The sequence below is a fragment of the Agelaius phoeniceus genome, chromosome 16 (assembly GCF_051311805.1).
Source record: "Agelaius phoeniceus isolate bAgePho1 chromosome 16, bAgePho1.hap1, whole genome shotgun sequence".
In the NCBI taxonomy this organism is placed as follows: Eukaryota; Metazoa; Chordata; class Aves; order Passeriformes; family Icteridae; genus Agelaius; species Agelaius phoeniceus.
The window spans coordinates 10,118,076-10,143,491 of NC_135280.1; the positions used below are offsets into that span (position 1 = coordinate 10,118,076).

The window sequence follows — 25,416 nt, forward strand, 5'->3', positions numbered from 1 at the left end:
AGTAATACACATCTTTTACAGCTTTGGTGTGTAATACTGCCCCTGGCAGTGCTGTTGTTCCATGTTTGTTGGAGTTCTGCCATCCTTATATTGCCTCATCCCCTCAAAGCAGTTGGCACATGAAGCCCTTGCCTCTTGGTGTTGGCTGGCAGGTTCCTTGTGCTTCTGATGAACTCTGCTAACAACCATGGTGTTTTCTGGGGCTGCTGCTTGGGTCCAGAGGGAATCTCTGCCCCCTTGACCATTTTCATTGGTGAATGCTGCTAAGATAGGGTGGAATCTTCTGGTCATGTGGAACAGGCAGTGGCTTAAGTATTTTTCATGATGACCATCATTCTAGATGAGGGTCTGCCTGTCTCCTTAGCTCACTTGGGTGTTGTATTTTTTGTTGATACTGGCAGCAGCTGAATCAGTCAGTAATTTTCTCTGTGTTTGAAATGAAGATCCCTATCTCTGAAATTCAGAGGTTATCAAGAACACCTGCTATGTACAATACAGAAGGATCAATGGATGATGGTGCTTAATCACTGTTCACCTGAGATCAGCTGAGGGCAAACACAGGACACTTCATATCCCATATCCTTCAAATAGAGTGGTTCTTGCTAGTAGTAAAGCTCCTACAGAGAAAAATAAGGGAAAAAATGTAAATGTGAAAACAGAAGAAAACACTCTTTAAGTAATTTTTGGTCAGGATATTACTAGAAAAGAGGTATGGTCTAATGGTAAAGGCACTAAACAGGGCATTGGTGCCTCCATGAATTTGCCACTGATGAGTTGAGTCATCTCATTGCTGATATATTCCCTGTCCTCTGAGCTTCTTGTCAGACTGTTTTACTTTGGAGCAGGGTTATTTCCTGTGCAGAGAGACTGAGATCTCTCCTATGAATGCACATAGGTACAAGTGATGTTAACAGAAAGCTTCAGACCCAGCATGGAAGGCACTCACCTTCCTTGTTTAGATAAATCCCACGTCAAAGAACAGAAGCTCTTCCTGTCATTCCCCTGGGCTGGACACAGATACTGAGGGATGGAGGAGAGGCTTTATGGGGACTGGAGAGAAGTGCAGTGCTGGATTGCAGCTCTGCAGTGATGTCCTGGGTGTGTTCATCCTTCTCTCAGTGTCCCCTGTGATTCATGAGCACAGGTAGGTGTTCATGTTTTGTGTGTGAGACTTCAGGGCAAGGCACAGGGTGGAGCAGGATAAGTCACAGCTGCTGAAGCCATCACCTTCAATCAGCTGTGATAAATTCCAGCCCCAGACCTTACTCCCAACTCCTAACAGGTTGGGAGTAAGGTCATAGCTGACCTGGTATCACAGCCTGACTAGAGCCTGGGCATGGGGCTGAGCAGAAAGCAGCAGGTGGCCTTTGTGGGTGTTGCAATATTTGGGATAAGCTTTTGTCTCTGACTTATAAGCAGGTCTGCCATCTCTTTTAGCTGCATGCTATGGAGACTGGGGCTGTGGAGGGCTAAGAGAGTCATACAATAATGGTTGGTGCTAATATAGAATAAGAGCAGACCTTCCTCTTGGGGAGGGATAATGCTTAATTCCATGTGATTGTCACTGTACAGCAGTATGAAATGGCATTTAGGCACAGACTAGAAGGTCTAGTCACATACTGCCTGGAAAATGTTGAAGAAAGAAATTACTCCTGGAGACCTGAGAAACTGTGTAAATCCTACCTTCTATGGAACACTCTTAATTCAGTGTCTTTGAAAGAATGGAAGATGATTTTCCCCAGTAACAGTGGGATGTCACTTCTGCCTCCAGAAAGGCTGACTGGCTTCATGTGTGGGAAATTTGGTTTTTCAGTCAGTAAGATTAGCACAAGTGGCTGCTGTCTGTGCCACTGCCTAAAAGAGAAGTGAATTATTCATCATGTGCCTGTCCCAGCACAGGGTTTGATTGGTTGTCAACCATTTTCACTGTTTCAGGGTGTTCTTTCTGTGTGACCAGACATTTCAAAGAGAATCTTTATCATCCCTCATTTCAACCAATGAAATGTCCTTTGGGCCAAGAAAGAAGTTATGGGAATGCCCACAGTGTTGCTTGGGAGACAGCTGCACTGTTATGCATGTAGAGCTTGTTTGTCCCTTTATTGTTTGACTCTGAATGAGGTGAGATTATGCATTTCTTTCAGGACACAAAACCAAGAATAAATGGAAGGGAAAATCTCCAACTCTGGGGAAAACAGTGAAGGGATGAGAAAATGGAGGTGGAGATGGTGTCAGTTCCAAGGAAGCAAAGTTGTTGTTTAATTTTTTAATGCTATTATGAGACAAGATTGAATTTCAATGTGGATGTAGATTAGCTAATGGACCATTAAGTGAACAAGCTGCCTGCTGACAAAGAATGGAAAAAGAGATGGGGAGAAGGGACCCTCTTGAGAGAGGCTGGAGAGAAGCCTGTCACACCACTTCTGCTGGGGCTGCATTTCCAGTGCCTGGCTGGGATTTGGTGCTTGGTCAGTAGCTCTGGTGAATGTGGCTGTGTATGCAAGAGTATGTTGGATTTGCTTTGCCTTGCTCCTGGACCCCAGACTGACCCAAAAAAGTTTACTCTCAGGGCATGATCTTTCATTTTTGTTTGGTTCTGGTTTTGGGGGTTTTTTCCTTGTAGGGCATTCTAACTGCTTGCCTTTACCTAGTTTATTATTTTAAAATACAGCAGGTCTGCAGGTAGAAGGATAATCAAGCTTCTATGTAGAATAAAAGCCAGGCTTTCTTATGTTTCTTTCAGAGGTGGGAATAGGAGTCAGATTTGAACGTAGTTTGTTATTATGATACTACAAAGAGAGGATTTTGCAATGACAGCTCAATTTCAATGCAGCCAACCTTAAAAAATGAAAACAGCCCACCTGGTCAGACAGTTCATTCTAAAGATTTATTATTAGAGAGTAAAAATAGCTGCTTCTCTGCAAAATTTTGCATGGAGTTATTAGATGAGAGCTTGTCTAGTCAGCAGGTGTGAAGAAGAATGAAGTCAGTTTACAGTCTAAAATTGTATCACCTGAAAGTAAATCAGTCTGGCAGTTTTATCTTGACCTGTGCTGCAGCTCCAGCTGATGGGCCACCTGGGCTCAGCAACAGCAGCTGCACACACAGCTCCTTGTGAGGGGATCTGTGGGGATCCCCTGCCCCCCAGTAGATTTGCCTGTGGAAAAATGCACATAGGGCCCATGCTTTAGAAATGCTTTCAAAAAATTATTATTATTATTATTCACTAGCTCCATAGTGTCCAGGCTTGGAATACATAGGTGGGGCTTCACATACAAGAACAGGTTTTGATTAAATTATATATTATTTCTAAGAATAATATTAATCATAAAAGAATGAAAACATAAACTATATCTTTATTGGAATCTGACAAATTGCTCCCTCAGCCTATCAAACTAAACAGTAAGAAATTACTCAGCCTTCTTACTGAAAGACAGCTTCTTGTTACTGAAAATGGCATGGCAGTCTTAAATTAAGATTGAATGCTGGCACTGGGTTATTCCATGTTTTCATTGGTTTTGGGAGTGGCTCCTGGAAGGAAGTTCAGAAGGTGAAATTAGGTCTGTCCCCAAACCTTTGGAAATGTGACTTAGTGAAATTAGACTTTGTTTGTATGATTTTTATGTAAAGAAAAATGTTTTCTTTGGAACCATAAATTTAGTCCTATGTCTAAGCCTTTCACAACTGAGGTGAATAAAGCATTGAAGGGAATCTGACATGGATCATGTTTAAAACTTCCACATTATAAAGTTCAGTTAACATGAACATACAGGATATTCTATTGAACATTCTGCTAATTTTTCAAGTAATGAGACCCTATCTTCTTTCTTGAACTTTGGATCAGGTCTTAGAGGAATACATCCATGAGCTATTTGGCATTTAAAATGCCAGGCAAAATACCTGCTGTATGATGTAGCAATTCCTCTTAGTGAGAGAGAACAGTTCTTCTGCCTCTATTTTTTCAGCTAATTCTATGCTGCCTGCAGAGGTAAGGACAGTTCTGCCTGGGCTTTTCCCCAGTAAGATGGAATCATTTCTCACAGCCCAAGGGTTCTCAACTGAAACTTCTAAGTGTTGCCTAAACCTCAGTTAAATGATCTTTCACATAAACCTAAGATTAATATACAGTTAGCTTGACCATTTTTTCATTTGTGTCAAAGCTGTCAGCAGCTCTGGTCATAAATCAGGATCTTGCCATACAGTCTCAGAGAAGATTGACTTTCTCTTCTGGATTGTAGCCACACTGTTGTATTTTGGCTTATTATTAATTTGTATGCCCGTGGTTTGTGTGGTGGTCACTGAGAGCTGTTGTCTGAGGGACTGACTGACATCCAAAGCAAAAGCCCTTCTCCATATACATTTGCAGTCTGGAGAGAAAAGCAAATGAGGAAGGATTGTAAGGACACAGGGAAGAAAGAGGGTTCAGTCTCAGGTTACATTGTAAATCAGTGGCAATGCCAGCATAACCTCGTGCTCTGTTCTCTGAAGCTGGTTTCTGCACAGCAGGAATATTACACTTGTTGTTGTGCACTTACAGACTGCAGACCTTTTCATGACTCTCGTGTTTGAGCTTCGACACCTTTCTCTTGAGGCCTTAAGAGCACTATGGCAAAGATCATCATTCAAGTGCAGAGACAATTGGTAAGTCTTCTTTAGTAATTGCATTCAAAAACATACAGGAAAAAATGTTTTGCAAATATTTAAATGTTTTTAATCTGTGCCCAAATGTTGGATTTAAATTTGGAGCATTTTAAAGGAATACTTTGTATTGCAGACCTTGTTTCTGTGGTGGGATGACATTCTCTCCTCACTGAACGAATGTTATGCACAAAATAGATTTGCCTATTCCCACAGCCAGATTTCCTGTTTCCAAAGCAATGTGAATGGGAAACCTGAGTCATGGCTTGGATGGCAATTGTAGAACTGTGGCTTTGAAGATCAAGACCCGACTCCTCTGCCTAGTCAGGAATAGTTCTGATCTAATGATTTGAGACTATCAGAAATACTAATCCAGTATTATTAAAATCAGTACATTCCCTTCATAAAATTGAAAATAATGCCACAATTCTTTTACTTGGTTTCAGTACAAAATGTCATCAGCCTGTTTGAAATTAATCTAATGTGAAGGTTTATGTTCACTACAATATCTTTACTTGATGCACAAAGGAGCAAATTTTATTTTGGGTTAGGTTTATTCTCATCCTTTGATAAATAGTCAAGCTAATATTCTTCAGTATTAGATAGTAATTAAACTACTTTGCCTCTTTTATATTACCTTTAGACTAATTTTACTCAGGACATGGTTATTAAATTTAGGAGTGAAAGAGAATCCCATGCAGATCCCACTCTGATTCTTCTACCCCATCTAGTTTAACTACTTTCTAGTTAATGCAAAAGTGTCCTTCCATCAGTATAGGAGGCAGGTACAGAATATTTACAGAGGGACTCTTAAGACCTGAAATATATATTGTCTGTCATGCTGGTGGAAGCTTTCCCCTTAGATAAGGTCTGAAAAAGCTCAGGAAGTAAAAGCTGGTCAATTCAGTTTTAATGTTTTAATATTTTAATTTGTTACTTATGCTACAGAAGAAATGAAAGGTAAAAACCACCTTAATAAAAAGTCAGTGCCTTAAGGTACCTCAGTCTTTAGAAGTCAAACCTGGGATATAATGTGGCTTAATTCTCAGGGAAAGAAACTGAATATTTTCTTGAAAATCTGGTTAGGTACTATTGAAACACCAATGCACTTCCATCACATCCTGTCTGAAACATATTTCTATAAGGCCACTATACCAGAAGTTAATTTTGATTTCTGTGGAATCTGGAATTTGCTAAGCCACTGGACACTTATTTACTTTGAAAGAAGCCCATCTCAATGTACTTGTTATGTGATTCTTAAGTATTTTGGTCATTTTAAGTTTCCTGTACTTTTTTCTTGTGTTACAGGCAACCATTAATAGATGCACTCCCATCTTGTGCCACAGAGGCATGTGTTGTCCTAATGAAAGACCTCATAGCTTCTGGAGAAGTTGAAGAAGACAAAGTAGAATATTTCTTCTGGTCATTTGCATTCATTCCTAATCCCACCTCGGGCATGATTGAATCTCTTGCTGTGAGTGGATGTTGTTTTTTCTTTTTTAATTTGTAATTACTCTAGGTGGCTCATAGTTTTTGTGTTTTACAGGAACAGTCTTTTTCACAGATTTATACAAAGCTCTGTCCAGGTAATTTTGTTGAGGTTGAATTTGAGTATGTAAATATTTTGATACATTTATAATCTGTGGTATGTCACAATAGTCATTCTCATTACTTTTCTGAAACACCTTGTTCTTTTTGTGGTTGTTTACAGCCTTTGCTGAAGTCACCTAGAGCAAGCCAGAGCTGCTTCTTGGGAGTAACTGCTCTTGTACATCGGTTTTGTTCAGCTCACAGCTCCTGTGGTGTTGTACCTGCTGTGCAGAGTGTGATGAGGACTCTTGGGAAATTTTTGGGAGGAAACTGTACTGTGCAAGATGCAGAACATCTCAGCAAGGTATTGGTTGTACAGAGGCACATGATAAAGGGCTTTACTTTTCTGTTCCCTTTATGGTCTAGAACCTGTTTGATGAAAATGGTATTCATTGGATTTCCAGACAGCCATGCATACAAGCTTAGTAAATGAATATTCCTTGCTAGAATGAGCTGATAAAACTTTGTAATCTGACAAGTAGAATGTATCAGTATGGGTATTCTTGTGTGTGGAAATAAAGAAAAGCCTTGGATTTCCTGATGAAGCAAACTTCATACCATTGAGCAATGTGAAGAACACATATCTGTTGACAAATTATTATTTTAATTTAATTATTCTGTCCAGAATTCTATGTTGAATCACTAAAATGTCAAAGTATCTGTGATCAAAAGGGACAAAATATCAAAGTACTTGAAAAACCTTTCCAGTATGTAAAATTTGTGACTTTTGCTTTTCTGTTGCAAAATATTTAAAAAATATTTTTGTATTCCCCCAGGTCTAAGGCAGGTTCTACTTACAAGTGCCACATGGTGTCAGAATAGAACTGTGGTCCATATGGGTCTTGTCCTCCCAGCAAAGCCAGGGTATAGGTGGTACAATAGGGGCTGCAGTAAACTCCCCAAATCACTATTAATCATTTTAAACAGATTTTTGCACAGAAAATGCTAGTGCCATGAAATTCAATGTACAGCTGCCAGCACTTGGAGAGCTCTCTGTTCTACCTTGCTCTGCATTTCCAGATGCAGCTGGTGTTGAAAGCCATCGGGAATGCGGGGCTGGCAGCGGCTGCGCTGGCTCCTGCTCTGAGCTCGTGCGCTGCCCTCAGGAGCCATCCCATGGAAATCCGCCTCGCCGCTGTCCAGGCCTTCCGGCGCATTCCCTGCTCGCTCAGGGTGAGTGATTTACTGCCACACATTTGGGACTTGTTGGAATAGTGACAAAATGCACAGATGGATAAGGAACAAGTGTAGACATGTTCCAGCAGAGCCCCTCTGCTGTTGGAGAAGAGGGTAGAACCACCCAGATGAGCAAACCTATAACGAGCTTTGCTACAGTTGAGGTAACGCATCCAGTGTTTGGGACTTCTTAATTAGGCACTGCAGTTGGGTGCCTTCTGGCTGCAAGGATTATGGCTGAGAACCCACAGGACTAGATTTTCCCCATAGTCTGTTTCACTGTTTCATTCTCTGAAACATAAAGTATTAATGTGAGAAGCTCGTTGTGATTTGCAATACACTGCCATAGTTAGAACATTTTGTTAAGTGGTTTAATGGAAGAAAGTTCAAGACTTGTTTATCTCTAATACCTTGATACTTCGAGGAATGGCAATGCCAGGAGTGCTGGCCTGGGCAAAGTGGGCAGCCCTGCTCCAGAAGAACAAGAAGCTCCACATGGACTTGCACTTGGAGAAGCACCTTTCTATGGCTTTTTAAAATTTAATTTCAACATGGATTGGTGCGATTCCCTTGTTCTGCTGTTATGAAGCTTGGTGTTGCTCATTAGACATGTTCAAAGTATCAAGTCTGTATGTTGTCATATACCCCACCATTGTCTAGCTGAACTGAGTGGACTGGGGCTGTTAAATGCTAATAAAAATGTTAGTAGTATCAGTCACTGATTTCTTAATTCCTGGCAGTTCACAAAAGAAGTTATCTTGGTTGATACTGGGGAAATATTGAACAGAATAAATTTGTTGCTAGCCTGCTCTTTGATTGAGACCAAAAATAATGATCTTAATAGACTGTGAACAAGGCCATGGCCATTGTTGTCTGTGTATTGGCTGTAGCATGAGAGATACAACAGATGGGTCTCCCATGTGGTGGAATGAAACCATCCTTAACAGTTGTGCTTGCAGGGGAGGCTCTGTGTTGCAGAGTCCTGTATAGATTTATCTGTATAGGATCCAAGGTCATAATGACAATTTATTCAGGAAATTTATTTTGTGGATAAGGAAGTATAGACAATATGTACATACATTTGTATCCGTGTTACACAAAGTGGCTTTGTCAGGTATGAGGCTGTTTAAGTTATAAATGTAGCAATAACTCATTGAGAACAAAAAATCCACCAGGACCTGAAAGTGCATGAGGTGTTCCAGGGGAGTGAATCATAATTGTCTTTATCTTTTTGTATTTTTTTCTTAGAATGCTATATTAGTTCAGCTGTATCAAGCAACCAGTGAAGATGTGGAAATAAGAATTGCTGCTTATTATATAGCAATGAAATGTCCACATGAAGAGTTATTTAAAGAAGTACAAAAGACTTTGCTGAAAGAAACATCCAGCCAAGGTCAGCCAAGCATTTTCTGAAGTCTTCCATGTTCCTAATTGATACTTCAATGTGACATTTACTTTGCAGGTGTAATGGTACCAATCTGTGTCAATTTTTATTTAATCTCAATGCTTTGTAGATTGTTTCTAAATAATTGTTTGTATGATTGTGACATTTTATATTGAAATTGTGATACTGTTAGTTTAGAAATAGTAAGGACTGACTTTTCATAGAATTAGTTCCTTCTACTGGCAACATTTTATTCACTGAAGGCTCCTGAGGAGGATGTATGGATGCTCAGTGCATTAGAAATACAAATTCATGACTGCAAATTGCACTTTGTTGAGAAAGAATCAAGTGGCATAAAAAAAATGTTATGATATTCTAAAATGGTATCACCACGTTCAGTGAAGGGTACCTCTAGAATAATCCTTGCATTTACATCTGTCAAGAAGAAGCAAACATGAGAAGGGTATCTGTAAGATTGTTTGCAAGCAGATGAAAGCAGGCTCTGTCTGCACTGGGTCTGGATCCTGGCCAGCTCTGCCTTGGAGCTGGGATCCATTTCCCAGGATGTTATGTCCAGACCCGTGTCTCCTGCAGTGATTGTTCAGGCTCAGCATTGTGTTCACCTGCTGATGTGGCTTGTGGTTTGGAGGGCACTCATTCCTCTCTGTTCAGAGAGAAAACCACCTCCAAAATCCTGTCAAGGTGTACCCTCAGTGACTCCTCCTGGTGACTTCATGCAGAAAATTTAATTTGTGTGATTTATGAAGGAGCTGTACAAGTCCATCCAAAATGTTGTGTGTTTCAAACAATTTAATGCAGTACTCATGAATATTCTTAATTTCCTTCCTTTGTCTTTTGTTGATGTGACAGCTAAATAATTTGTTATATAAACTTTTGAATAAAGTTTCTATAATATAAATAATAAATAATATCAAGTGCTTTTGAAGGCATGGGGCACATGTTAGCTTTTAGTTCCACATTCAGAAAATGAAATTTGAAAAGAAGTTGTGTTGTGAAAAATGCAGCTACATCAGTATTCAGTGTCTGTGCATTGAACTACCACTGGAGCCTACTATCTTTTATCTTTGGGAGACAAAAAAGCCTCTATTTAGGAACCACACTCTGGAACATATGGGAAATATTTGCCCCCCATGACACAGCACATACATGGCCGAGCTGGGACTCCACAGTGTCATACAGAAATACTAATTCTGAATCACAATTGTTTGATTGTATGTGCCTTTTTTTATTTAAGGGGCTGTTGCAGTAGGTGCATCAGACTGATTTTAATCATGCTGAAAAGGAATGGATTCTGTTGTGGTCAGGGGAATGGCTTAGAATTAATGGTGGTATATATATAAAAAGTTCCTGTATCTGTTTTTAAGACTCCTGTAATTTTTCTCTGATTTCCACGTCCTTTTCTTTGTTGAATTTTAGTGGGCTCCTTTGTTTGGAGTCATCTCTCTCAGCTCCTGGAGACAGATGACCCATTGAAGGAGCACCTTCGGGATTCTATTCCTGATGAAATCCTTAGCAAAGATTTTGACTGGGAGACATGGAAATACTCCTCATACTCTGATGTCACATTTCACTCAGGTATGTGGAGTTTTAGAACTTAATACTTTGTAGCATATGGATTGTTAACATCCCACATGGCTTTTCTGACCCTTTACATATTGTTCCAGAGAACTTTGATTTTTATGATTTAATACTATCCAAATATGCAAATGTAAGCTTGATTCTGTTTGACTGTAATTGGAGCATATGAAATATATTTCCTGCAAACCAGATACCATACACCTTTGCATCTTGTGAGAGAGGAGACTAAGAACCAATGAACACTTCAGATTATTTTTGTGAACATCAACTTTTAATTCCCTCCTTAGTTAACTTCCTTTGCAGCAACAGGGGACTGGGATGTTTTTTCTTCTCCTGATCCATGTGCTGTCCTTGGTATAAGAAAAGAGTCAAACTAGTTCCTTTCTGTTTTACTATCTGTTCATTTATTTTTAGTGAAAATGCTAGATGATGTTTTTCAGAGTTACGTTTTGATTTTCTGTCCATTTCCTCCAGTGCATTATAAATACTTTCCCTTTGATGTTAGTGAGATAATACCCAGTAATATCCAGTAAATATGGAATTCCAATAACTGGAAGTTACTTACAGTAATGCCTTTGCTGTATTAAAAAGTTAAATATTTTCACCTGTTGACAATGTTTCATTCACCATCTTCTTATTTAGTGGAGTAACAGCTTTCCAAAGAATCATGAATTTTGCAAAATATTTGAGAACAGCTGATCTCCAGCTGACAGACATCTATTTTCCATTGCAGCTGGTGCAGGTGCAAATATGGAAGCATCAGTGGTCTTTTCTCCTACATCTTTTCTACCACGATCGGTCATGACAAATTTGACTGCTCACTTCATGGGACAGGCTATAAATCTCCTGGAGGCAAGTTTATGGATTTTTTAATTGTGGGAGTTTTTTATCCCCCTCCTCAAGTGACACTTGGAATATTGAAGTACAAAGCATTTTCTGCTTTCCTGTTGTAGTTCCTTTAGCAAAATGTGCTTTTCACTGCTGTAGCACAGTTGCCTCAGACTGGTGAGTCCTTTGTGTAATGGGCTCAGTCAAAATAAAAGCACTATTTGCTAGTGCCATGCACTGGGAAAGTGACTAATACTCAGCTCCTGTTGATTCAAATGAAACATTAAAGTCAGTGCTTCCTGAGACACTGCTCCTGTTTAGGATGGTAAGATTTCTTTTCCTGATGTACAGTGGAAAATGGATTGCCTTGGGACACCATTGCTTTAACAGATAGATACAATTGTACTTAGCTGAAGTTACTGCTCTAGTGCCATTGACCTTCCAGTGCTTGGCACATTTCAATGACCTGCCTGTGACCTCATCATCTTTACCTGCTGTGCCAGGTAACAATGTGCACATGAAAGAAAGAAAGTATTTAATGTAGCCTTCAGGTCTCAAGTTTAAGCTTGCAAGAGAACAAAACTTTTTTTCAGTGCCACATACCCTGGATTTATGTATGTTAGTAATTCTGTTTTAAGCAAACTTCCAAACAGAATCTTATTTCAGAGCATGAAAAGGATGTGTTAGTGTTTTCCAGCCAAAATACAGTTTTTAACATGCCAAAATAGCAGTATCCCCTTTTGGCCCATTATGGTGTAAATGGAGCTCAATACCTGAAGGAAAAAGGATTTTTATTTTGGACTAAGCTTTACATATCTAATTTTTTGGGGAAGATTTAATACTGGAATATCCAGTATTGAATGCTGAAGGAGGTAGAATGCTAAACTTCATAGGCTGTGATCTTGCTTGGGAAATCTTTTGTGTTGGTTATATCTGGTTGTAAATTTGATTTTTCTGCTTTAGAACTGGCCATGGCCTGTACGTGTCACTGTTAGGCTTTTCACTGCTGCATGCTTTTCACTAGGTTGGTGTACGATTGGAGAATGCTGAAACTCTCATAGAGAAGGGTTTTGGGCCGAAATCTTCTACTTTCAGTGACTATTTTTTTGGAAACGCTAATGAAGGAAACCACAAGTCAGAAACTCCAGTGGAGACAGCAGAGAAAGTCAAGCAGAGGAACCCAACTTTGAAGCAATATAGCCCCAGTGATCATCTTGTGAGCAAGTCTGGCAAGCCAAAGCTGAGAAAAACAAACCAAAACTGTCTTGGTAGAAAATACAGTAGGATGAATGAGTTAGTCAAAAAGGTAACTGAATCTATAGATCTTGGAAAAATTAATGACATTTCCCAGTCTAACACAGGGCCCCATCTCACATCAGACAAGTGCTCTGGATTACTGTGACTCCTTTCCATAAAGCACATGTAACTCGTTCTGCTTACTTGCAGAGAACTTAACAGCTGCAGAAAATATGGAGCAGCAAAGAGCCAGATCTTTAGGGTTTTTTCAGATTGTTTTATTGTCTCAAAACAATGACAGTCAGCCATGGGATTATATTGCCTGTGTTTTGGGCTTCCTCTCATGATTTCGAGCTCTGCTCCCTTTATGCTGATGTCCTTTTGTCAATTGACTGCTGTGGCACTGTAAACAGCTGCTTGATGTTGAGTTCCTGAGTCCTGTTATTTGCAATCTGACTTCCCAGTTTGATCTCAGATGTTACATTGACGCTTTGTGAATTTACTCATTTTTGGAGAGAGCTCTGTTTTATGTACACAACAGGGAAGCTCTGAGAATTGACTTCAGTTGTTGATGTATTAGCTGGAAAAATCAGGGACTGTGATTCATTTAGTTTGTCTTAGACCATCTCTCTTCTTGGACTTGTCTTCATAGGGTTTCTTCTTAGAGAGTAAGCTCATGATATTGTGTTGCTGTGCTATCATAGAATTGTAAGGACAGAAAATGTAAAAGTTTTACTTCCTAGCAGTTTATTTAGCAATCAAGGCATCCCTAATGTTGTTTTGAGATTGTATTTTTCAAAGCTTCATCTGTTTGTGGATATGTATTGTAATACTTCTCCTTTGGATGTCCTCTTAGGACTGGACATGACCAACCTTCATAGTGGCAGGCAGCTTGTGTGCTGTGGAGCTGAAGTGTAGCTGGAAAGAACAGCTTCTAATCCAGGCTCTTAAGTGGTCTCCAAAGTACTTGTAAAAGGGAGCATAATGTTTCTTTACTGATAGCATAGCCTGCATTGAGGAATTGTTAATTGTGAGTTTGAAGGGAAATTATAACACCCTTCCTTTTGATTTCTTTTTTTTTATCATGTCAGTTCACTGAGAGAACAGTAAGAAAGGAGGCGTTGAAATGTGAGCTAAGCATGAAAATCTTTGGAAATGAACTTAGCTTCTTAAATTGTGAGGATTTCAGAAAACAAATGAAACATTATTCCTTAAATCTGGCTGAGTTGGCCGTCAAACTTCTGAAGGTAAAAGGAACCTTTTTTCTATCTGAAAGTAAATAGCTTGAGAAACTGTCTTCTGACAGATATGTTAAAGATAAAAAATATTACTTGTTATTTCTCTAAATTGAACTCTAAAAGACACCAGTGTATATTTGGTTTAAACAGCATTCAGTACATTAGGCCAAAATTTGTTCTGCTGTTTAATGGTTCTTACTTCTCTCATTCAAATCCATCCATGCTTAAATGCAAATTCTTTTTTTAACTAGAGTAGGACTGGTGTCTGACTCATGCCATGGCCATAGCCAGGCTTTGGGCTGCTTTCTTCTTTATGTCCCAGATCAGCTCAGGTAAAAACATTTTTACAATAGACAGATGCAGTCAAAAGTTATATCTGACAAATTTATTGAATGCTAACTCTATTATGCAAAATAATATTCTGGGTTTTGTTCACCACAGGGTCAGGAGGTCCAGTTTAATAAAAGGATGAGCTTGGCCACTGAAGAGCTGCAGTTTCCAGCAATTTCAGGCTTTCCTGTTCAACTGGCAGTCAATGCCTCAGCAGCAATCAACATAAAAATCAAAGGGAATGCCGATTTCAAACAACAGTCCAACTTCTTTCTAAATGGATATATCAAGCCAAGGTATTAAATGCTGCAAATGTGTCCCTTTCACATGTCCCTGATGTAAAGTAGCAATTCCTGATGTGAAAGTTTTGTGCATATTAATTAATTAGGAGATTCCTGAAGAACAAAAGCAGTCATCATCTTTCTGTTGCTGAATGGTTGCCATGGTGTAAGGGCAGCAGTGCTTTCCTGTCCTGCCTGATTTTGAACTCTCACTGTGTTATTCCAGTACTGGTTTAAGCTGACTATTCCTCTCTGTCTCTAGATCAAACTCCTGAATTGTTGCATGCAAATGATTCTTTGGAATGTTCTACATGTGACAAATGGATTTTTCTTGGGATCAAATAATGCTGTTACAGGTTATGGATGCACAAACCAGTGGAGGATTTAACCCTGTGTTTCCTTACCTGGCTATTTTAGCTTTTATACATACTGAATAGGTTACTAAACTTTCCTAAGTGCTGTACAGACAGAGAGAAACTTGCCCTGTGATACTCAATTCTAATTGTTTTCCCTTCCTTAATATTTCATGCTGAAAGCTGCATTCAAATCCCCTCCTTATGAGACACAGTAAAACCATAATCCATGTTTAAAGTGTGTGTTGGTGTACATGCAATCTTTTCAGTTATTTCCTGAAAAAAAATAGTTCATGATTTTAATCATAGAATATACTGTGTTACAGCATCAAATGCTGTGTATTTATTGAAGAGGTTTAAATTAAGTGCTTTAAAAAGAAACTGCATTTCATGTACATGAATCTTTCAACAGTGCATTTGTTCAGCTTTCTGTCCAAATGGGAATTGTGGGGACTCTGGGACAAGCTGGCCTAAAGTGGTTAACAGGAATGAGGACATCTACTAGTCTTGATGGGGGGATCCAGGTGAAGAAAGGGAAAGAGCTCAAAGTTTTCTTGAACACTCCAGAAGAATCTATGGAGATAATTAATTTCAGGTAAGATTAAGCACGGGCATCTTCAAAAAGAGTAACTGTTAACTTTCTTGAATATAACTGACAATTTTGTTTAAATATTGCTGTAACTTCAGCATAATTGCTTTTAAGTTATTGTTCAAAATTCTTGGTTGTAGCTCTAAACTCTACTTCAGAATGGTGGATGAGACGGAAGATATAGATGTCTTCCAAGACCACACAGAGACCAGGTCTTGCACTTGGGAGGAAGGTGAGTCCAGCTATTATGTTTTTCTTAGGCATTCTGAAATATCCATAACAGATTGTTTTATTCACTGGAGTTTCTTTTTTCACATATTATTTCTAAAAGGTCTACAGTGCAATGCTCATTTTCGTGTTTCCTTTGTTTGCTTTTCTAATTGAATGTTCAACTGTTGTCTTCCACTAGTATCTGAGATGATTGGCTGGCAGCTGTGTTCTGCAGTGTCCTATCCTGACCCAGCCAGTGCTTTGGTTTTCCCCCTGAGTGGACCTTTGAGAGTGGCTGTGACATTAACTAAGCAAGACAGAGGCCTGCAGCAGTACGTGGTGGAAGCTGCCTATGACCACATAGCTCAGGTACCACTGGCACGCTGGACTCTGCCTTTAGCTGCAGTTTGCTCTTCTGGTGGATCTCAGCACTGCACATTCAACCCTCTGCATTCCAAGCTCTGTGTTATTATTCATTCCATTCCCAATATATGGGAAGATATGTTGGACACAAGTTACTGATGCTGATAGGATGTGTATACTCTTTTTATCTACAAAACAGCACACACAAACAATCTGTTGTCTCAGTGTGAGAGATTGTTTTGTAAATGGTGTGCCAATGAATAATGTGATTATCCTTTTTTTCTTTCAGGAGAATTCATGGATCCCTAGTGAAGCTGTCTTTCACTTCTTCCTTGGGACTCCAAAGTCAGACTTGAAAAGAGATATTGGTGTTGACCTAAGTTTTAGTGTCCCACAGAAGAAATTCAGAATCCAATTTATACAACCTAAGAAAAAAATTGAGATCGATGGTAGGTTTTTGAACTAAGAGCCTGATCATCAGCTAATGTCAGTTAGGAGAACTACATTACAATTAACTGAGAAGTATCAGCATATTTCACTCACTAATCTAATGCTGGAACTGCATTATTATGTGAGAACTGTCAGCTTGCTGTTTTAGGTAGCAGCCATTCCCAATGGGGTATGCATCTTGGTTAAGACTATATTTTGCACAGTCAGAGGTTGAGCTGATATTTATGTTTTTAATCTCTCTGTATCTATTGTTTATAACAAGAAGAGCTATCATTTCAAGTACAGTCTTATGAAGCATCACTGAACAGTAAAGAAAATGTAAAGAGTTTTCTTTTTCTCCAAGGGAGGATTGAGTTTTCTAAAAATTCCCGAGTTGGACACCTGGAGCTGATAGTGGATGAGCGAGATGTGTATTACATTAAGGTATGTTTGCATTTCATGAGGCCTCCTTGCAGCATGAATACTTACATAAAAGCACAGAAAAGAAAGGCAGGGAAAATACACATATTGAAAAACAGTTTTGTGAGCAATCCATCAGTGGAATTACCAGTTCTCCTTATTACATACTTTTGAGATAGACTCAGTGCTAAATTTCAACCTAAATCTCTGTGAGACTGCCAGTATTTTCAGTAACACCCTATTAATTTCTGGCCTGGTATTGTAACATTCATAGTGATTTCAGTCCTAAAACCAGCAGAAGCTGAAGGAAGTAGCATCTTGCACCCCTGTGACCTCTGTGTAACTGGAAAAACAAATCCATCCTTCCTCTCCAGTATTTATCAATAGCAAGTTTTAGGCTTTGTGGGGTGTGGGAAGGTTTATGGTTAGATGTATAGGAAAACATGTCTTTTCTTCCTCCTCTCATCTCATTTCTGAAACACCCAAGTCTATACTATTGCTTTCTTAGAACTTATGTTGCTGAGTGGCTTGGGGTTTGCTTTTTGATTTGTTTGTTTGTTCTAGGGAGTGGCAGATTTGCAGATGCTGAGTGGAGAGCAGAGATACATGACCCAGCTGGAGGTAAAGCTGATAAAGCAAAGCAGTCCTATCGTTTTGTCAGGAAACATCACTAAGCAGCTTGGCAAGAAGATAGCTTTTTCAGTGTCTCTGAATAATTTGTTGAAGGATGCTGCCTTTCTTTCAGGTTAGAGGACAGTAAGTATTTGCCATATAAATGCAAGTTCTGGAGCTGTTATTTGTTAAGGTTGAATGGTTTTGGACATTTATTCCTTCAATTTCTTTCAAGTCCATAAAGACTGCTTTTTAAAATTACTGTCCTGCATAAATTAATACAAATATATGTATTTCAGGATAAAAGAAATTTTAAAATAAGTCTGTTTTGAATTACTGTTGGAAAGGGTAGAGGAAATAAGATGAAAGGAATTACTTGATAAAAACATGACAAAAAATAACAGCTTTTTTCACTTTTGTTAGTACAAAACAATGCAGACACATATTTGTAGCTGAATGTCTCTTAAGACCTGATGTTCTAAAAATCTTGAAGACTTTTTTCATAAATGAGCTGAGGAAAATACAAGAGAAAGTATCAGAAAGAGAGCCTTATATTTGTATAACATCACTACATTAAAATTAAAATAATACAGTGAAATAAACCAGTAATTTATGTCTAAAGCTCTCATTTTTGACTGAAATGTATAGGGTTACATAGTACTTTCAAACAGAGCTAACTAACAGAACTAAGAAATGCAGAAGGCAGTTTGACCTTTTGGTTTCCCCACTGTAGTATTCCTTTAACTAGCTGAAGTAACTTCAAGTTCTATCACTGCATAATCATTTATCTTCTTTCTGTAGCACTTCTGGAGAAAAAGGTTGATGATAAGGTGAGACAATACTCATTGGAAGGGGAGACTCACCTGCCAGGTGTTCTTGGAGCTCACGCCGTCGCTCTTCTCCAGCAGCGTGAGGGATTGTGGTCCCATGGTCTGCAGATCAAATATGGACTCCTAGGTACACTGAAAAACAGGGAAAGTAAAAGTACTCTGTATTACTCATTTTTCCAACCAGATTTGCCTCTGTGTTTAGAACACAGTAGAAAGAGTTCAGTTAATTTTTAAACTGTGATCTGAAATTTGGAACAAGTTGCTTTTTTCAGTTGGATATGCTTTATTCTTTGAGTCTACATATAAAAACATATATTTTTAATGGGCTTTTCACAAGCATATCCATCATTAGATTAAAAATCACTTTTTCAGTGAGAATTGCTCCTAATTAATTTGTGTTTTCAGATTGCATGCATGCACTCAATAATATGAGGGGTGGTTTCTAGGAAGCAGCTGGCTTTGCTCCCTTGGTTGCAATGTAGGAATTGTGTTAATTCTGTGAGACAAAGCAGGTGGCCATCAGTGCAGTTATATCAAAGTATTGAATCCTTGTATTAGCTAATCATGCTAAATGTGATAGGGGGATTGTTTATGCTAACTCTGTTGCACCTTCAGAGAGTATGTAGCAACATGAGTAATAAAGTTTTCTTAAACCTATGCAGGCATGACCCTATAATTTTGCTAAAAATGGCATGCTGATCACAATGTTTTATAAACAGCAATCAAAACATACCTGAACACTTGAACACTACCTTAAGATGCCTGGCTATAGCTATGTAATTGTGCAGTTAGATACTTGGAGCATAGTTACACTTCAGTTTAAACTTAGTTTGACAGCTATTCCACCTGAAGTGTTCAGCAAATACTTCCTTGCAGAAGTACTGGATTTTTCATTTTAAAAAGTATTCCTACTTATTAGTTGGAACTTCAAATTCATTATTTTAATTTTCTTCTCAGTGTCCAGAAGGGCTGGAAGTTTTGGGTTTTTTTTAAGATGAAATGTCATGTAATGTCATGATGTTGGGAGCTAGGTGGTAACAGAAAATCATCAAATATTGTGTGATACCAAGAAAGCTGCAAAGCTTGATCGTGAGTAGTTTGTAGTTCTTTTACTTCAACCGGGTAAAATTCTGCTTAAGTAATGAAGTTTGTGCTTTCCTTTGGATTTATAGGATAAATCAACAAGTGTATGGCTGTAAAAATAAACAAATCTCACTTTGATGTCTGAAAAGTAGAAGTCTTGAAGCCAGTGCCAGATTTATACTATTAACATTTTGAAGGATTAATTCTGATTTACTTGAATAAGTAACTTTGTGATTTAACCTGAGCAGGAGAGGCAAAAACCCCTTGCCACGAGTGCAGCACGCAGCAGAAAGCTCAAGTGGAGGCAGGGGCACGGGGCTTCTACAGCCTGGAGCTGGGCCATGAGTTTCACTGTGTGCAGGCTCCCTCCTACAGCCACCAGGTGGGTGCTGGGCCAGGCACTCTGTGCTGGGCACCCCTGTGGCACCTGTGCTCAGGGCTCTCAACATGAGCAAGAGATCACAGCAAAAAAGCAATGCTCTTCTCTTTAGGTTCACCTGAAACATGAAGTGACTGCATCTTGGATTTCCTCCCAGATGGAAGTGAACTATGGGAAACATTGGGATGAAATAAACAACAAGAAGAAAGTGCTGATCGGCCAAGCCTTTAAGAACAGTTCCAGTTCATCTGTAGTCAGCTATTTCATGGAGGTAATAGCGATGGTTTAAAAGTAAGAACTTCACTTCAAATATTTAACAGACAGACAAAGAATAAATTTTGATTTTTTTTTATTACAACCTTTTTTTTGTAAGTATGATGTGTACTAATAATATAAGGCAAGTACCCAGACCTAATAATTTTGAGCTAGGTGAGGTCTTAGCTCAGAGACACTCAATCTCTGACATTTGCTAGAAGATAAATTTTGCAAATACTGGAAAAGTTGGGGTGTAATTTGCTCTGAGGTTTTTGCATTATTAACTCATATAAAATGATTGTAGAGATTTATGAAAGCTGCTTTGGTGACACAATGTGGAAGGAGGGCACAGGTTATAACAACTCAGAATATTACAGCATTTTTCTTTTTTAATCTCCTGTAGTTGTAACAAATGCATATTAAAGAAACCTCAGTCTATAATTGGTGAGAATGCATGAAAATCCATAGAGTGAATGGCAAATGTGCAAAGGCAGAAGCTGTGACCTTCCTGCTTCTGTGTGTGAGTAACTTATACAGCCCTGAAAATGGGATCTTGTTTTTATTTAAATTTGCTTCACTTTATTTCCAGTTTACCCTGCAAGTCCTGGAAAAACAGATGAATTACAGAACCCAGCTGCAGCACTTGCACACCTCTCAGGTGTATTTGCAGAGCAGCACCAACTTTGAGGTGCAGTATAATGACCATGTACCATTTGTGGCTGGGCTGCAGTGGAAGGATGCATCCAGAAATGGCCTGAAGAAGTGGGAAGGTGAAGTACCACAAACCATTTCCAGTCTGTGATTAGAAAAGCAGGCATTGGAAGCTGCCGCCAGGTTTTTCTGAGCAGTTTTGCCTGAGTGCAACAGAATGATAAAGATATTTGTTGGAAGAGAGAGACCCTGGAGATTGGCCAGCCCAGCTTCCTGCTCCAATCAGGACTGTTTCTAGCAGTAGATCACATCTGTTGTGGCTTTGTCTAGCTGAGTTTTCAAAATCTCCAATTTATCACAGCCTGGCTGGCTGGTCTCTTCTAGCAGTTCCATTTACACTAGTGAAGGACATGAATTTCATTATATCCAACCCAGAGATTTTAGCAATTGGAAGAGAAAAGGTTGATAGTAGTATTTTAGCTTCATTGTGGAACCCCTGGATCTTCTCATCCTTGAAGTGGAGTTAGAATCCAGGTAGTTTGAAATCTCATGTTTCTGTCAGCTTTAATACATGTCCCTTGCAGGTGGGTTCAGTATAGACACCCCGTGGCTCTACCTGTACACAGCTCACAAACTGCACCAGCCTCAGCATTCTGCTTATTCACTGACATCCCAGCTGACAGCTGCAAGAGCTCTCTCCATTAAAGACCTTGTACTGGATCTGTTCTATAAAGATCAAGGCAATGAGAAGGAAGGAAAAGTTCACATTTACACACCAGCTACCACATACCTGCAGGTGGGTGACATGGTGCACAGGGTGTATGGCTTTGGGGACAGGGCTCTGTGTGTCACTATGCCCTGACTCTGTGGTTTCCAAGCTTCCTCCTAATTTATTTTAGACTGTGCTATGCAGTAGAGGTTTAAAACTGATTTAATCATAATTGCTGTTCATTAGGCAATGTGGTAGACTTCTGTCACTATGCAATTTGACTTATGTTTATGATTAGGATGTTCCTTTATCAGCTTTTCCTCCTTAGGTCACTACTGCTTCAGGCACAGTCATGGAGAAATGTGAGAAACATTCTTGAATGAGAAAAAAGTGTTCATCAACTATTTAGCTTTTTGTCCCTCCCTTTTTTGGAGGAGATAAAATAAACTTTGAACTCTGTATAGTAATTTGGAGTATTTTGATAATGGAAAAGATGGCACACATTTCTAATAGTTCTTGTAAATGATCGTTCTGTCCCCTCCATGCTGTGCTGCTGCACAGTGGAATGCTGTCTGTCCTGGCTCAGCCAGAATAATGTCTTTGTTTTTCAGGCATCCACAGTTAATCATCTTGGGAGGAATGTTCTGCATAGCTATAGTGAAATGGTCTCTCTGTGGAATCAGCTCGTGAAGAATGAGATTCATTTGGAGAATAATGAACGAGCCAAACTTCTACTCTTTAAGATAAAGAGTATGAAACAGGAATTTAACTTCACAGCCAGCTATCACAATCTGCCAATGGTGAGAAAGAGAAACAAAAGCAATTTTTTTGACTCAGCACTCTCTTCCTGAAAGATGTTATTGCTAGTGTTGAAACTTAAACCCTTCCAGTGCTGCATTTATTTCTGTCTGTTTTGAGAGGCTGCAGTGTAAATCTAGGCTCAAAAAGAAAACAAAAACTTGTGTGGCATAGTTTGGGGTACTTCTCACCTATTAGAGAGCCCAGACAGTCAGTCAGGGAGGAGAGGGTGAAGAGAGACAGTGTGACTAGAAAGAGAGCTGGAGATGTGGTTGCTCTCAACTTGCTGAAGATGTATGAGAGGTGTAGAAGATTCTACTGTCCTGGAGAATCAGAATCTCTTGCCTGCTAGTGAGCATGGTAACAACCCAGGTTTATAAGCTATTTTAATCTCTACATCCCTTCTAGTCTTAAAATAATTTTTGCTTTGCTTGATGTCTGCGGCACAGGAAGGATAATCAGCAGTTTCTCCTCAAAAGAGGTTCTTTGATCAGTTACTTTGGTCCATTCACACCTTACAGGAAGTCTTAAGAAGGTTTTTTCCAAACATAGCTTTGAAAATACTTTTTCCATGCTTTGAAAATCCATTTCTGTTTTTTATGTGCCAGAGCTTGCTTATGTTGCAAGTAGGTGCCACTCAAGTGACACATTAATGGGCATTTGTCTTCTGCTGGAGTCAGTTTTCTGCTGATGGCATTTTTAATCCTCTGAGAGATTAATGGAGACCTGGACTTAAACTGCAGCAGAAATGGTTTGTCTGTGAAGTGACAGCCTTGCTGCAGCTTGTTGAACAACATGGTTTCCATATGGAGGTTCCTGAATATGAATGCAGTACATCTGATGCAATTGTCCTTTCCTGTTCTGGTCTCATGATCTGAGTGCAGCCTAAGAAGACAAACTTTTCTGTGAAGATTGTATGGAGAGATTATAAAAGTCTGCCTGTTGTACTGCAGTGTGAAGGTCAGATAAAAGAGCTGAGGAAGGAGAAGATGCTCTATCAAAAACGTGCAACACTCCATTTCAGGTTTAGTATTCTTATTTCTATCTTTTAAGAATGTTTTGGCCTAAACTTAATGTGCATCTTGATGCTCTTAGGAAATGTTGTGGGCTTTACAAAGTGAGAGTGCCACATGGACAGAGTCTGTTCTTTGTCCCATTTGGTTCCCTGAACTTGCTCAAGTACAGCAGCTTCATGGGCTGTTTTTTTGCATCCATTAGGTTTTGGCCTCTGTTGAAATGACAGTGAACAAAGCTGTCACAGGCAACAGCCCCTGTGTGCTGTGACATGTTTGCTGGCAGGTCAGCCAGGCATATAGCCTCCTTTCCTGAAAACAGCAGGATTTATGGTGTGTCCAAACTTGTATGTGGTGAGAAGTTCCAAAACCCATATCTGATTCTCTGGGCCATCCATGTGCTTTTTTCCTAGTCCTTAGGTGTTATATAGTCATTCTAAAGCCAGAGGTATCCTCTTAAAACATGAAACAAATGGTCTTGTTTAGATTCTGGAGCATATTTCCATTTTCTGATGAGAATGAGTATGCTGCTCCTACATATTGGCTGTCCCTGAAATTTCTCTCTTCATTATCCATTACTAAGGCCCAGCCTGAAGGCCTCAGTAAAAACGTGTGCTCAGATTAGAGATATCTGGATAATTTCTGGGGAAATCTCAGCTTTCTTAAGGCAAGAGCTCTACCAGGTATTCTAATATGTATAAAGGCTGTCCAGTGTCTGCTTAAAAAGGTTTGTCATGCTTCCAAGAGGTCTAAGTAAAAGTGCAGAAATATTTAATAAAGTCCATAAACCATTACACTGAAGCAGTAAACTACACCTAGAGCTGTGGAGTGCTGAACATCTGTTGCACAGGATTCTTGGCATGTAGATTACTGTTTCTACAGAAAGCATAAAATGTGGACAGGTGAGATTTTCAAACCTGCCAGGAGCTTTTGGACACTCCCTATGTGAAATGAAGTCTTGGCCATGCAGGTATAGAAGGTGTATGTGCTGGTCATGCATGTCAGAACTTTATAGAGCAGCACCTTCTCCCATGCCCTTCCAGCCATTTACCCAATCCAGGATGGAAACTCTATCAAAAATTCAGGTTAGTGTGTGGAGTTTGTATCAAGTTGTCATTATGCTTTGTAGTTTCCTAAATGTCCAGTCCCATGTGTTTTGCTTCTGTACCTGTCACCCTGGTGATAACTGATAATTTTGTAGTTCAAGTTGAACTCCACATGATTTCTTTTTGTAGTTATCTAGTAAGATCTTTTACACTACTTTTATTTCTTGGGTTTTTTCCAGGCATCCTTTTAAAGTGCCTTTTCTGCAGAGCTTCTTTCTGCAGGAGACATTTACTGTTGACAAAAAGCAAAAGCACTATTTCATGGAAACAAAAGTTTTGATAAATGGTCTGGAGGAAACAGTTCAGACTCTCATACTTGGTTACCAACCTGAAAACCCTTATGTGAGTTATCCAAAAACTTCCTTTAGTCTCATATACCAAAACAACCTGCAAATGAGTGGTTTACTGCATATTACTTATGTTCCTTGCATTTTCTCTCAAACTTCTTTTTAGATTTGTGCTGGCTTAACTCATCCTTATAACTACAGGATGTTTCCCAAAGATGTTGAAATGTGTGTTTTAACTCTAAGTCATCAAAATGTGAGTAAATTTCCCATTAGATTCAGTTAGGAGACATTCATTACCTGTTTATTTACACTTTATTGTCTTTTCAGACCTCACTTGCTATAGGTCTTTAGTTTCTCATCACAGAACTGCTGCAACCAAAATGTTCAGAGGGTGGTTATGTCCTTGGTACCTCCTTAATTTTGTATAATAATATGTTGTGTAGTAATCCGTGATAAGAATACTTCGTATATTATTTTTTAGAATATTATTATGCATGACTGTTAATAATAAAACAAGTACTGGGACAGAATGGATTCAGGGTTCTCACCCTTATCTAGCTGTATCTATTCATCTTTCTTACCAAATGTAGCTGTTTTTCCTCATTCTCTTGTTTTTCATTCTGAGCCAAAATGTAATAGCTTGAAACTTTCATTTTTCGTGATGTGCAGGGATGACTTCTCTGATCTTTCATTACACACAGGGTTAATACTCAGTGCACTTTGCTTACTCCCATTCTTAACACACAGGCAAAGCATGAGCTTGAGACTGTCTTAAAGGTGAATAAGGAAGATGTTCTCAGTTTTCTAGGGAGATATCAGGACAAATCCAGTGAGGCAGATTTTAGACATCTTTTACACATGGATGTGACACACTCATTCCAGGTACTGGGTGGGTTTAATTTTTGGTATTTTTAATGTCTTGCTGACTGTTTTACTGTGTTGTCTTTAGAATTATAATTGTTTGATGCTGGTAAATGTCCTAATCCAATCAAGTCCTGGCCCTGACAAATAACTGTAGGTATCTCAGCAGGT

At 39.1% G+C, this 25,416-nt stretch overlaps 1 protein-coding gene across 1 annotated transcript in view; it reads left to right on the forward strand.

Moving 5' to 3' along the window:
* The window catches only part of LOC143695376 (uncharacterized), a 73,764-nt gene that overhangs the window by 10,445 nt on the left and 37,903 nt on the right, over positions 1-25,416 (forward strand). Inside the window, exons 10-35 of the mRNA XM_077187049.1 lie at positions 4,535-4,638; positions 5,944-6,109; positions 6,347-6,529; positions 7,246-7,398; positions 8,650-8,794; positions 10,223-10,381; positions 11,118-11,236; positions 12,237-12,518; positions 13,540-13,695; positions 14,128-14,312; positions 15,063-15,245; positions 15,380-15,471; positions 15,649-15,818; positions 16,102-16,261; positions 16,606-16,685; positions 17,226-17,406; positions 18,075-18,230; positions 19,435-19,568; positions 19,723-19,836; positions 20,410-20,590; positions 21,056-21,267; positions 21,792-21,980; positions 22,932-23,002; positions 24,277-24,439; positions 24,551-24,637; positions 25,132-25,266. Of these exons, the coding sequence (XP_077043164.1) occupies positions 4,535-4,638; positions 5,944-6,109; positions 6,347-6,529; positions 7,246-7,398; positions 8,650-8,794; positions 10,223-10,381; positions 11,118-11,236; positions 12,237-12,518; positions 13,540-13,695; positions 14,128-14,312; positions 15,063-15,245; positions 15,380-15,471; positions 15,649-15,818; positions 16,102-16,261; positions 16,606-16,685; positions 17,226-17,406; positions 18,075-18,230; positions 19,435-19,568; positions 19,723-19,836; positions 20,410-20,590; positions 21,056-21,267; positions 21,792-21,980; positions 22,932-23,002; positions 24,277-24,439; positions 24,551-24,637; positions 25,132-25,266 (3,960 nt within the window). The remainder of the gene's footprint in view (positions 1-4,534; positions 4,639-5,943; positions 6,110-6,346; positions 6,530-7,245; positions 7,399-8,649; positions 8,795-10,222; positions 10,382-11,117; positions 11,237-12,236; positions 12,519-13,539; positions 13,696-14,127; positions 14,313-15,062; positions 15,246-15,379; positions 15,472-15,648; positions 15,819-16,101; positions 16,262-16,605; positions 16,686-17,225; positions 17,407-18,074; positions 18,231-19,434; positions 19,569-19,722; positions 19,837-20,409; positions 20,591-21,055; positions 21,268-21,791; positions 21,981-22,931; positions 23,003-24,276; positions 24,440-24,550; positions 24,638-25,131; positions 25,267-25,416) is intronic.